Here is a 13,340-nt window from a genome sequence, read left to right as displayed (position 1 = left end):
CAAGCTTGATTGTAACCTTTTTCTGCACCAATAATTATATGGATATGGTAATATAGCAGACTTCAATTTTACGTTTTATGTATCTGTATCATTTATACGTTGATTCTATGCAACAAACTGAAGAGATACATATAGTATATTTTGGTATATCATGCATTATGGCAGGTTAATCCAAATGAATGTTCTTATGCTCATTTGTCAATAGAACGTATTGGTTTTAATTACTATCTATAGTAAGACATCTTACCATGAGTATTTTTATATTTTGCTACTGTCCATGTACTGATAAGTTCTAATTACTGTCAACCATAACAACATTTATAAATTCTTAGACATTGTTAATGTGACCTAATTGGTATTATCACTATTATCATTAATTTTTTCTATTACATAAAACACCCCATCGTTTGTAATATCTGTATGATTCTTTTATCAAGTTTTTCTACTTATACTATCTTCTTGTAAGCCAGGAAATTACTTATTGCAATCACCCACATGCAACAACATCCAAATGATAATGAACTAAACTATATATATACCGTGTTTCCCCGAAAATAAGACCTACCCCGAAAGTAAGCCCTAGCATGCTAATCATGCAAGGGTGAAATATAAGCCCTCCCCCGAAAGTAAGTCACATGGTACACGGAGGGATACCAAGAGGAAGGAGGGAGCAGAGAGAGAGAGCAGGAGATTTCAAAAGCACTGGAGCAAGGGGTGAAGAAATCTCAGGGTTAATTACCCTACAGTACTCTGGTGTGACACTAGCACTAAGAGGTTGGTGGATTCTCTTTTCAAAAGGCCCTTGCTGGTATTTCATTCATTAGCAGCAATGCATATTTATTAGTTGATTTTTTTGTTTTTGCTTTTACTCAGATTTAACATGTAATTCTATGAGTCACATGTTAATTGTCAGCACATTTTCTTGTTATGTTGCACTTGTTTGCTTATGAAGCTGTGTTTTTTTCATCACTCATTTATGTCAATTCTTATTCATGACTTCTTGTATATAACAGAAGAAATCTGTGATTTTGACAGGTCACAGGTAACACAGAGGTGTCTTTCTATAGTAATATTGGTTGCAGGTTTTGGTAAATACAGATTTTTGTACATGAATAAATATAGATTTTTTGTGAGAAAAATAAGACATCCCCTGAAAATAAGCCCTAATGAGATTTTCAGAGGTAAAATAAATATAAGACACTGTCTTATTTTCGGGGAAACACGGTGTGTGTGTGTGTGTATATATATATATATATATATATATATATATATATTTTTTTTATCTTTGATTTATAATAGCGTTCATGTTCAAGCCTTACGCTTACCAACCTTCATTCACTAAACACATACACACTATATTCATCTACACAAATCCATTTAGCAACGTCATCAAACTCCCCCACAAATCACTCACACACCTCAGCAATTCCCCCACACAGCACTACAAGTTTCAATCCAATTAATCCATCACATAAGTGTCCTCCTCTCCTTCCCTCCCCTCCATGTCTAGCAGGGGACTAAGTGCTCCACTTATCTGCTGTACTAATCTGCCTTTTCCTTGTGAAGTAACCACAACACAGGGAATGGGCATAATCTCCCCCGTTAACCCCTTGGAATTTCCAAGGGTTGATGAGCCATCAGCTATATGCATTCAGATGGCTCATTTACAGCATTTTCCAGTAACCACCCGGCTGTTTTTGGGTGGTTACTGATGAGTTGGGCCACAATACCAGGGCTGCCACCCGCCTGCAATTCCTTCCCACCCGGCTCAAAGAAATATCTGGGTTGAGCACTGCAGTCCATTGGGCTCAAACTTTCATAGGGCTACCATGCGCCCCCTATCCTCCTGCTTGGCGGTGGCAAGGCCCAGCTATTGGCTGCTTCAGCACTGAGCATTGCATTGTGGGAAACATTGAGGAAAAATGCCCTTTCCTGCATTCCAGATGTACCGGTACTTTCTCTCTGAATAGCTCTTGAAAAGCATCAGAGCAGCTGGGGTATGTATATCCCCAGTAGTTACTCATTTGTACCACTAGAGGTAGCCAGTTTCCCAGATTCCATGACACCCATGCAAAGGATATCATAAGATCCCTCTCTAGGGGGTCATCAGGTCAGTAGTGCTCTTTACCCCACCGCATATGACCAGACTTTGAGGAAGAGGGCCCTGGGCGTCATGCGACTAATCTAATAACATTAGAAATAAGGAAATAATATAAAAAAGAGCCCAAAATGTATTCAAGGGTGATAGTTGGTGGTGGTGTTTTTTGGGGTAGGCTGTGATCCAGGAAAAGGGGGGAGAATAGGGGTGTGTTCAGGGGGTAAATTTGGACTTTGCTTGGTTTCTGCTATCAAACCAAGGTGACAACGCTCTGTCCCTGTCACCATGGTAACCCCCTGCATTGTCACAGGTTGAACCTCAATGTGAGCGTCCAATTGCTTGGACAAAACTATTGGCACCCTGAACTTTAGAAGAAATAACTGATGTTAATCGCTTTCTGTAACGATGAATGCGTCTTTTACATCTCTACTGGAATTTTGGACCATTTTTCCTTTTCCAGCTGCTCCAGGTCTCTCAGATTTGAAAGGTTCCTTCTCCTGTATTTAACGCAGACCTAAACTCAACATTTTCACTTTACATAAAAATGAGAAAACACTTAGAAAATATGTTATTGTTTTTTTGAAGTGCAACGCCTTTTTTTCAAACCACCCTTTTCTGGTTTGATTGTTGTGGCAAATGGAGCGCAAGGCATCCCCGGGATACCTACGTCACGCAAAAGGTGCCCTATCTTTAATAAAAGAAAACAATTGCTAAGCTCATGCAAGCGCAGTGATATCAGCCATCTTTTTCCCCATCTATGTCACCCGATCTCACCTGTGCAGTGCCAAATTGGGTGGCGTAGGGAGAAGAACCCAGAAAAAGAGTTCAGAAGACAGTGATGCGTGGCGCTTCCTTTGCACCGGTCCGATGACGGATACCGGGACGATTCAGGTGCCAATGGAAGAAACCTCTCGATGGATCTGCAGGATTAAAGGTAAGTGTGTTTTTTTTATTGTGGGTTTAGTTCCACTTTAGGACATTCTTGGTTAAAATCTGTACAAAGAGGTGTCGTCTCAAAAAAAAAGTCTTGTGTACAGGGGTGTAGTGGGGCGGGCACGCCGTGCCCTCGCTTTTTTTTTGGGAAAGAGGTATTTACATAACAATGGTGCGCATGCACACTCGCCATGGATAGTACCGTGCCCCCTCTTCGTTTTTTAGGACTATACCCCTGCTTGTGTACCCCACAGTGTTTAAGGGATTCTCCTGCCAACCCCAATGTGTTCTGTACTAAACCCTTTCCAAACATGAATCTAAAGGCAGATTTTAGCATTTACAATCTTCGTTCCAGGTTGCACTTTTGTTCCTTTATTTATTTAGGTGCCACTTTAAAGCAATCCAATACTTTTCATATGCTTTAAAGTGCACTTATTCTTGAAGTCTGTTTGACTTGATTTATACACTCAACAGTACAAAACCGCTTATTCAGGGAACAATCATTCCCAATCGCCATGATGATCCCATCATCCAACCACCCTCTAATGTCTTTGTCTTCTTTCACTGTTACTGTACAAACTCCATTGAAGTTTAAAGGTTTTTTTTCCAGCCACCCAACAGGACATACAGATACACACATTATCTAATGTGCAGTAATATTTAAGGATTTCCTTGTGTTGTAAACATTTTCTCTCCTCAAACGATGTGGTGGGCTCTGTTAAAATGTGATCCGCTGATTTGCTGTGTTTTTTCAGGTGTTTACTGCAAAATGAGGCCTCACAGTGCAGACATGTTTTAGTAGCCGGTACAGAAGAATCACAGTAAGTACAGAAGACCTCTGCATCCTCCTGGTGAGCAGACCTGAAATTATCCACAATGTTACACAGCTTCCTGTTTTTCTGCAGGGGGGGACGCTCTGTATACTCCTCTCTGCACTCCGGACAAGAATAAACTCCAGACCCCTTCTGTGTATCCAGCACAATCACAATACAGTCCTGGCAGAAGTTGTGTCCACATCTCAGTGACATGGGCTCCTTGTAAAGGCTCAGGCATATGGAGCAGTTCAACTCTTCTCTCAGACCAGCAGCTGCCATTCTGCAGAAGGAATTAAAATTCTCATACGGTACGAGACTACAGAGGAGTGGCTGGGATCAACCAATCAGTTCTGTATAGGTGAAAGTGAAAGAGTTTTTCTTAACTCATGTTCACCAGGAAGCAAGCTGCGTCATTGAAAATTAGATCCACCTCGTTTTTTAACCCTTTTTCTTCCCGAAACAAAATAGGGGAAGTGTGCTGAGTTTGTACATATTATGATTTTGTTTTCATGGCAATTTAGGCAAAACTTTTTATGTGTGTTATATAAATATAAAATAGTGTATGTTAATATTCTTTAATTATTGTTATTCTGATTTTAAAGTGTAACTCCACAAGACAAAAAACAATCTTCCTGTGATCAGCAGTCACAATAAAGGTTTGGATGGTATTCTTTGGATTGGAATTGTCACCATTTTTCCTTCAAACATAACGATGGTCAATATGGCCAAACAGTTTGATCCCAGAACTTTCAGACCAGAGGCCATTTCTCCACAACCTAAAATAATTTTCCCTATGTACCATTGTAAATTGCCGTCTGGCAATTTACGGTGGCTTAGGAGCAGTCCTTGCCTTTCCAGTTATGTCGATATAAGACTTGTTTTACTGTTCTTGTCCCACTTATCTTTCTGACCTGGTAAAAAAAAGTATTCCCCCAGCCCCTCTCTTCGCTCCTCCAATTACCTACTAATGATTTACTCACTCATAACCTCCTCACACCCACAGCTCCAAGACTTTTATAGAGCTGCCCCAACTCTCTGGAATGGTCTCCCTCATCCTATTTGTCTTGCTCCTACTTTCTGCTCATTTAAAAGAGCACTTAAAACCCAATTTTTAAAACTTGCCTAGCCATCTTTTGTCTTTTGAAACCGTCACTACTTCCCATCACTACATATCTCCCCTCCTATTGTTTGATACTTCCCCACCTCCTAGATTGTAAGCTCTTCAGGACAGGGTCCTCTCCTCCTCCTGTGTCACTGTCTTTATCTGTCTGCCATTTGCAACTCCTATTTAATGTACTGCACTGTGTAATATGTTGGCACTATATAAATCCCGTTTATAATAATAATACTTGTCTGTCGCCTATAACATCTTCACAAGGTCCTTTGCTGTTCATGGATTGATTTGCACCTTTCATGACAAAGATGTTCTTCCTTAAGAGATGGCCTAACTTTACAGCTAATGTAGAACATTCAGAAGAACATTCATTCCACATGTTAACTCAAGTTAGGCTAATTGGCTATCAGAAGTTAAATGTCTACTTGCCTAATGGTTTGATATGCTTTTATGGAATTTTCAAAACAATTTAAAGGCATAACTAACAAAATATGTAAATGGAACTGTATGAGCATCACTAAAAATGAAATAGTCCCTCTGTGAATATTATCGAAAGACTGAAAGAAGTGTAAATATAGTGTAAGACACCAATTCACCTCCTTTAATATATACTGTGCTGCATACCCTGATAAGTATATGGTAAATGAAGAAACGAGAAAAGACAGGGTATTTAAGGTGCAGCAATATATTGAAAAAACAATGGTGGGTCAAACACATACAATGTTATGCTTCACAATTGTAAACAAGTGTGAATTAATCCTAAATTTCCTTCCCCACTAGACAAAATGCTGTGGGGGGTGGGAAAACTAGACAATGATTATTTTGCGAGCAGAAATAAGGTATAAGGAGAGGTAAATGTCGTGTCCCGACGTGTTTCGCCTATATTGGCTTCCTCGGGGGACTTGTGGACATCGGACTGCAACTATGTACATAAAATAATAATACATATGTTCACTGTCTACATACATGTATAGAATAAATAAATAGATGAACATTTCACAATGTTGAAAGACAACACTGTAAAAGCAAGGTATAAGTAGAATGGTTTTCTAGGGTACTGTTGTATATAAAATTATTCTTCATACTAAATAGCATATTTACCCTAGAAATCCATCTACCAATTTACACATGTATACAATTGTGAAGCATAACATTGTATGTGTTTGATCCACCACTGTTTTTTAATATCTTGCTACACCCTAAAAACCCTGTCTTTTCTCATTTCTTCATTTACCATATTATTGAAAGAAATTATTTTTGCCTCCACATGGATGTCCTAAATAATATGCCAAACTCATAGTTTGTTGGTAAAAAAAATATGTGGATGGGTTATAAAGGGAGTTTTAAAGAGTCTACCCTAAATCACCTTGGGGTATACTGCACTTAGATTTGTTAAGCAATAACCAAACTAAAAGTGCTTTCCCCTTTCCTGGGTGTTAACAATAATATAGGTAGTTATCCCCTTTGTAAAGGTTCAGAAAGTATGAATAAAGACAGAAAAGCAGGGGTTTTCTTTGCGGCAAATAAAGATTCAGTGTATTTTTCACAAAAATAAGTTTTCCAACAGTAACATATATACCAATGGCCCCGATTTAATAAAGATCTCGAGGGCTGGAGAGAATACTTTTTCACCAGTGAAGCTGGGTGATCCAACAAACCTGGGATGGATCTGGTTCAGGATTCAAAGCATTTCCTAGCAAATAGCAAATGACATTGAAGAAATTGTTCTACAGAAACTACTTTCCAAAAAGAAGCAAAATGTCTACAAGTACGCCTATTGGAATGGGGACACCCAAAAGCACCTAAAATGCAATACATTTTTTTGGATCAGGATTTCCATTCCAGGTTTGCTTGAGCACCTAGCTTCACTTGTGAATGTGTTATGTGATACAAAGATGGATATTTTCAGAATATGTTCAGGGTGTATTCTATTGCAATCACACAATCTATATTGTAAACGTAAAGATATGCTCACATTATATAGTAAGAAAGAATGCAAAAATGCAAAATAAAAAAACACAAAAAAACTTTTCAAACCTTGTACATAGTAGATGTGTGTACTTGTAATATTTTAACCTTAATCAATATAAAAGTCTTCCAAGAAAAAATTGTACAGTTCAAAACAAGACCCCCTGCACTACCAAACCCACCCCAAACAGGAAAGGATGCATTTCCACCTAATAGACCTGCAACCACCCATCCTCCTATATCCTCTGATGATCCCAGACCTCCATCTCAAGATATTGCAGTGGGGGCAAAAGGGAAAAAAAGGTACAAAAGTGACTTTAACAATCTGCCATTGAAACCAAAAAGGGCATCGACTATCGATGCCTTCAATAAGCCTCTGCAGAAAGACTCCAGAGTTATGGAGAAAAAAGCACTTTACTCCACCAATGGTCAACCTCTCACAAGTGGACCCTCCACTGTCAGAAACATCAACTTTGACCACGGAACTGGAAATATTACAAGTATCTAAAACTTCTACGATAACCACACCATCAAATCTTGCATCCTTCAGCTCACTTCCAACTATTACCCCACCATTTTCTTTTGACCTAGGAATTGTATTACAATTAATGACACCATATACCTTCAAACCCAGGGTCTCGCAATGGGAACCAAATGTGCCCCCTCCTACACAAATCTTTATTTAGGGGAGTGGGAAAGAGAACTTTTTACCACCATCAAAACTACCCTATACACTACCCTATACAACACCTACATTTGGACTTGGCGACACTACATAGATGATATTTTCAACCTCTGGACTGGACCATCTTAACACCTCCATGAATTTTTCAATACACTACAAACTAACGATTTTAATTTGAAGTTCCCCATGGACTACAATAAACAGCGCATCCCATTCCTCAACATATAAGTTTCTATCGAGGAAGATTTAAAAATGTCAAAAACATTGTACAGGAAGCCCACAGCTGGAAACACCTTATTACATGCGACAAGCCTACTTCCGCAACCACTCCTCAAGAATATACCTTGCAGTCAATATTTACGCCTTAGAAGAAATTGTTCTACAGAAACTACTTTCCAAAAAGAAGCAAAATGTCTACAAGTACGCCTATTGGAACGGGGATACCCAAAAGCACTTCTTAAAAGGGTTTATCAAAGAGCCAAAGAAAAATCAAGACATAATCTCTCATTTCCTGACTTTGACGCTAGCCCTAAAAAGGAGTCTCTAACTATTGAACACGTATTCAACAGCACAAAACAATTAGAAGTATATGCCAAAAACATTGGCATCTATTATTAGATCTGAAAATCAGCAAACATCTAAATAAGAAACCACAATTAGTCTCTAGGAAATCATCCATAAAAAAAACATTTAATGACCAGTCATCTTTCCAACAGCCCTTCCATGTCGACTATTATCGAGGACTAATTATCGAGGACCTAATGACATGTTAAGCTTCAAATCTTTTTTAAACAAATATTTTACACACGCCACTCTTTTATGAACCCTTAACATTTACTAAAACTATTTACTGTTGTTAATTTTTTTGAGAGTCTGACTTACTTGAACTCAAAGATAGTCAAGCTTGATTGTAACCTTTTTCTGCACCAATAATTATATGGATATGGTAATATAGCAGACTTCAATTTTACGTTTTATGTATCTGTATCATTTACCAGCCACCCAACAGGACATACAGATACACACATTATCTAATGTGCAGTAATATTTAAGGATTTCCTTGTGTTGTAAACATTTTCTCTCCTCAAATGATGTAGTGGGCTCTGTTAAAATGTGATCTGCTGACTTGCTGTGTTTTTTTAGGTGTTTACTGCAAAATGAGGCCTCACAGTGCAGACATGTTTTAGTAGCCGGTACAGAAGAATCACAGTAAGTACAGAAGACCTCCGCATCCTCCTGGTGAGCAGACCTGAAATTATCCACAATGTTACACAGCTTCCTGTTTTTCTGCAGGGGGGGGCGCTCTTTATACTCCTCTCTGCACTCCGGACAGGAATAAACTCCAGACCCCTCCTGTGTATCCAGCACAGTCACAATGCAGTTGTGGCAGAAGTTGTGTCCACATCTCAGTGACATGGGCTCCTTGTAAAGGCTCAGGCATATGGAGCAATTCAACTCTTCTCTCAGACCAGCAGCTGCCATTCTGCAGAAGGACTTAAAAATTCTCATACGGTATGAGATACTACAGAGGAGTGGCTGGGATCAACCAATCAGTTCTGTATAGGTGAAAGTGAAAGAGTTTTTCTTGATTCATATTCACCAGGAAGTACGTCATTGAAAATTAGATCCACCTCGTTTTTTAACCCTTTTTCTTCCCGAGACAAAATAGGGAAAGTGTGCCAAGTTTGTACATATTATGATTTTGTTTTCATGGCAATTTAGGCAAAACTTTTTATGTGTGTTATATAAATATAAAATAGTGTATGTTAATGTTCTTTAATTATTGTTATTTAATATTCTGATTTTAAAGTGTAACTCCACAAGACAAACAACAATCTTCCTGTGATCAGCAGTCACAATAAAGGTTTGGATGGTATTCTTTGGCTTGGAATTGTCACCATTTTTCCTTCAAACAAAACGCTGGTCAATATGGCCAAACACTTCGATCCCAGAACTTTCAGACCAGAGGCGATTTCTCCACAACCTAAAATCATTTACCCTATGTACCATTGTAAATTGCAGTCTGGCAATTTATGGTGGCTTAGGAGGAGTCCTTGCCTTTCCAGTCGATATAAGACTTGTTTTACTGTTCTTGTCCCCCTTATCTTTCTGACCTGGTAAAAAAAAAGTACTCCCCTAGCCGCTCTCTTCGCTCCTCCAATGACCTACTAATGATTTCCTCACTCATAACCTCCTCACACCCACAGCTCCAATACTTTTATAGAGCTGCCCCAACTCTGGAATAGTCTCCCTCATCTTATTCGTCTTGCTCCTACTTTCTGTTCATTTAAAAGAGCACTTAAAACCCAATTTTTAAAACTTGCCTTGCCATCTTTTGTCTTTTGAAACCGTCACTACTTCCCATCACTACATATCTCCCCTCCTATTGTGTGATACTTCCCCCACCTCCTAGATTGTAAGCTCTTCAGGACAGGGTCCTCTCCTCCACCTGTGCCACTGTCTTTATCTGTCTGTCATTTGCAACTCCTATTTAATGTACTGCACTGTGTAATATGTTGGCACTCTATAAATCCTGTTTATAATATTAATACTTGTCTAACTGTCGCCTATAACATCTTCACAAGGTCCTTTGCTGTTCGTGGATTGATTTGCACCTTTCATGACAAAGATGTTCTTCCTTAAGAGGTGGCCTAACTTTACAACTAATGTAGAACATTCAGTAGATTGGAATTTGTGCTCAAGCATCCAGATTTGTAGAGGCCCACAATTTTTTGGCTGATTTTTTTCCTGTTATGTGAAGCAATGGGACAGTGAGTTGGATAGTAGGCCTTATCATACATCCACATGTTAACTCAAGTTAGGCTAATTGGCTATCAGAAGTTAAATGTCTACTTGCCTAATGGTTTGATATGCTTTTATGGAATATTCCAAACAATTTAAAGGCACAGTTAACAAAGTATTTAAATGGAACTGTATGAGCATCACTAAAAAATGAAATAGTCCCTCTGTGAATATTATCAAAAGATTGAAAGAAGTGTAAATATAGTGTAAGACACCAATTCACCTCCTTTAATATATACTGTGCTGCATACCCTGATACGTATATGGTAAATGAAGAAACGAGAAAAGACAGGCTATTTAAGGTGCAGTAATATATTGAAAAAACAATGGTGGGTTAAGGTGTTAAGCTTCAAATCTTTTTTGAACAAATATTTTACACACGCCACTCTTTTATGCACCCTTATCATTTACTAAAACTATTTACTGTTTTCATTTTTTTTGAGAGTCTGACATACTTGAGCTCAAACATAGCCAAGCTTGATTGTAACCTTTTTCTGCACCAATAATTATATGGATATGGTAATATAGCAGACTTCAATTTTACGTTTTATGTATCTGTATCATTTACTTGGGCGGAGTCACGTGCGCGCACTGCAGTCCTGTCACTTCCTCTTCATGACGAGGCGCGGCACGCAGCCATGGAGGCAGACGGAGGAACAACATGGAGTCACCCACCGTACCACCCGATTCGGGTAAGCGCAGGGAATCATTGGGGAAACACGGTACTCTAAAAAAAATACAGATATTTCAGTCTGATACCTCCTGCTATTTACCAAAAATGTCAGTTTGCTACAGAAAAATTTCTGTCTTACTCTAAAAAAGATACAGATCTTTCAGTGTTTGACACCTCTTGCTATTTGCCAAAGAAGCCAGTTTGGTACAGAAAAATTTCTGTTCTACTATTAAAAAATTACAGAGATTTCAGTGTTTGATACCTGTTCCAATTTACCAAAGAAACCGTTCGGTAAAAACAAAATTCTGTCCTACTTTATACAAAATACAGATATTTCAGTGTTTGACACCTCTTGCTATTTACCAAAGAATCCAATTTGGTACAGAAAAAATTCAGTCCTACTTTAAAAAAAAAAATACAGATATTCTAGTCTGATACCTCTTGCTATTTGCCAAACTACGTCTAAAGAGGGTGAGAAGAGAATCAAGAATCTGGAAATTCACAGGACAGAGGAGAAAGAGAAAACATCTGTTGTCACCAAGAGAGTCTCTGATCTGTTTGGAGACATCAGGAAACAGCTGGATGACACAGAGAAGAGAGTCCTGGCTGAGATCTCCAGGCAGGAAGAAGACGTCTCACAGTCTGTATCAAATGTAATCCAGAAGCTGGAGGAACAGAAGGACGAGCTGTCCAGGAAGATTAATCAGATGGAGGAACTGTGTAACACCCAAGATCCACTAACTGTACTAAAAAAAACTGCTAACAGAGAAGACATTAGTCCTGAGATAGGCAAACCCATCAATGCTGCAGATGATGTTGGATGTCTGGATGATGGAATTATCTCACAGATGCTCCACAATGGTCTTCTCCACTTTACGGACAGTCTGATAGATCTGAAGATTAGGAGACAATTCTCAGTGATGGAGAAATCCGACATTTTACTGGATATAAATACTGCTTATAACAACATTATTATATCAGAGGATCTGAAGACAGCCACGTATAGTGACACCTGTCAGAACAGGCCGGAGAATCCAGAAAGGTTTGAATCCCAACAAGTACTAAGTACAAACAGCTTCACATCAGGAAAACATTACTGGGAGGTGGATGTGAGTGGGGCAGAGAAATGGCTGACAGGGGTGGCCACTCACAGCATAGAGAGGAAGATAAATGGAAATGAATCTTATATCGGTTATAATGACAAATCATGGGGTCTTCATGTAATAGAAACCTTTGGTACCAGGCATAATAATATATTCAAAAGACTAAATTCAGATTCTCCTGTGAAATCAGTTGGAATTTATTTGGATTATGAGGCTGGTCGTCTGTCCTTCTACCAGCTCTGTGATCCCATCAGACACCTCCACACCTTTACTGCCACCTTCACAGAGCCCCTGCATGCTGCTTTCTATCTGTTCGAGAAATGTTCCATCAAAATTAAGAAGAGCAACATCTGAAATCTCTACTTTAGCTTCAACTTTTAATGGGATGTATTTTTTTATTCTGCTCTTCCATCACAGATACTGTGTTGGTCACTGTCTTTAGATAAAGTTGCTGTTCAGTTAATGACCAATTACCAACTACTGGGTGATATTAATCAGCTACTTCCACAATAGTCAAAATGTCAGCAGTCTGTTATTCCTGAATTTATTTTTAAATTGAAATAAATCAATAAAAAATCTGCCTATCCTTATTCTTGATATCCTGGCTTCGGAGAGGCTGAACAGAAAGGTTTCTTAAAGACTGGCAAAGTTAATGCTTTAAAAATAGAAAAAAGTTTAGTAAAAATAAGCCTAAGGTTTAAAATTTTTTATATAACATGTTGACTTTCCAAGTTTAATGTACAGTCATTGCACATGGTATTGTTGCTAAAATTGTAGGGGTGGAGAGGGTGCTGAAGGCTTTAGTCTAGTTTTGTCTGCCTCAAAAACACAATAAGGTACTACATCAATCAGGGCCACTAAGCAACAATCTCATCTCTTTATATGTCTGTGAGGATACAAATACTCATATAAGTGAATATCATTCCTGATTTTCTATTTTACCATTATATAAAATTATAACTCAAGATTTAGGAATAATAAAAAAAATTTTATAACAGATTTATATAACAAAAAATATAATGATAATGTATAATTTTTTCCAAACTTTTATATGATAAATGATTATTTAATTTTGGTAACTGTGTCCACAATTATTTTATTTGTTTTGCTACTTTTGAGAATAAATACAATTTACTGTTTTTAACAGCT

At 38.2% G+C, this 13,340-nt stretch overlaps 1 protein-coding gene across 1 annotated transcript; it reads left to right on the top strand.

The window, feature by feature from the left end:
- Positions 1-11,556: 11,556 nt before the first annotated feature.
- LOC140344817 (E3 ubiquitin-protein ligase TRIM39-like) lies at positions 11,557-12,769 on the top strand (the record flags this gene model as incomplete). Its single annotated transcript, XM_072432025.1, has 1 exon — positions 11,557-12,769. A coding segment is annotated over one exon (989 nt), but the record flags the coding sequence as incomplete, so codon positions are not given.
- Between the last annotated feature and the right edge of the window lie 571 nt (positions 12,770-13,340).

The sequence above is a fragment of the Pyxicephalus adspersus genome, unplaced genomic scaffold (assembly GCF_032062135.1).
Source record: "Pyxicephalus adspersus unplaced genomic scaffold, UCB_Pads_2.0 Sca44, whole genome shotgun sequence".
Classification (NCBI taxonomy): domain Eukaryota; kingdom Metazoa; phylum Chordata; class Amphibia; order Anura; family Pyxicephalidae; genus Pyxicephalus; species Pyxicephalus adspersus.
This window is presented reverse-complemented; position numbering and strand designations above follow the sequence as displayed.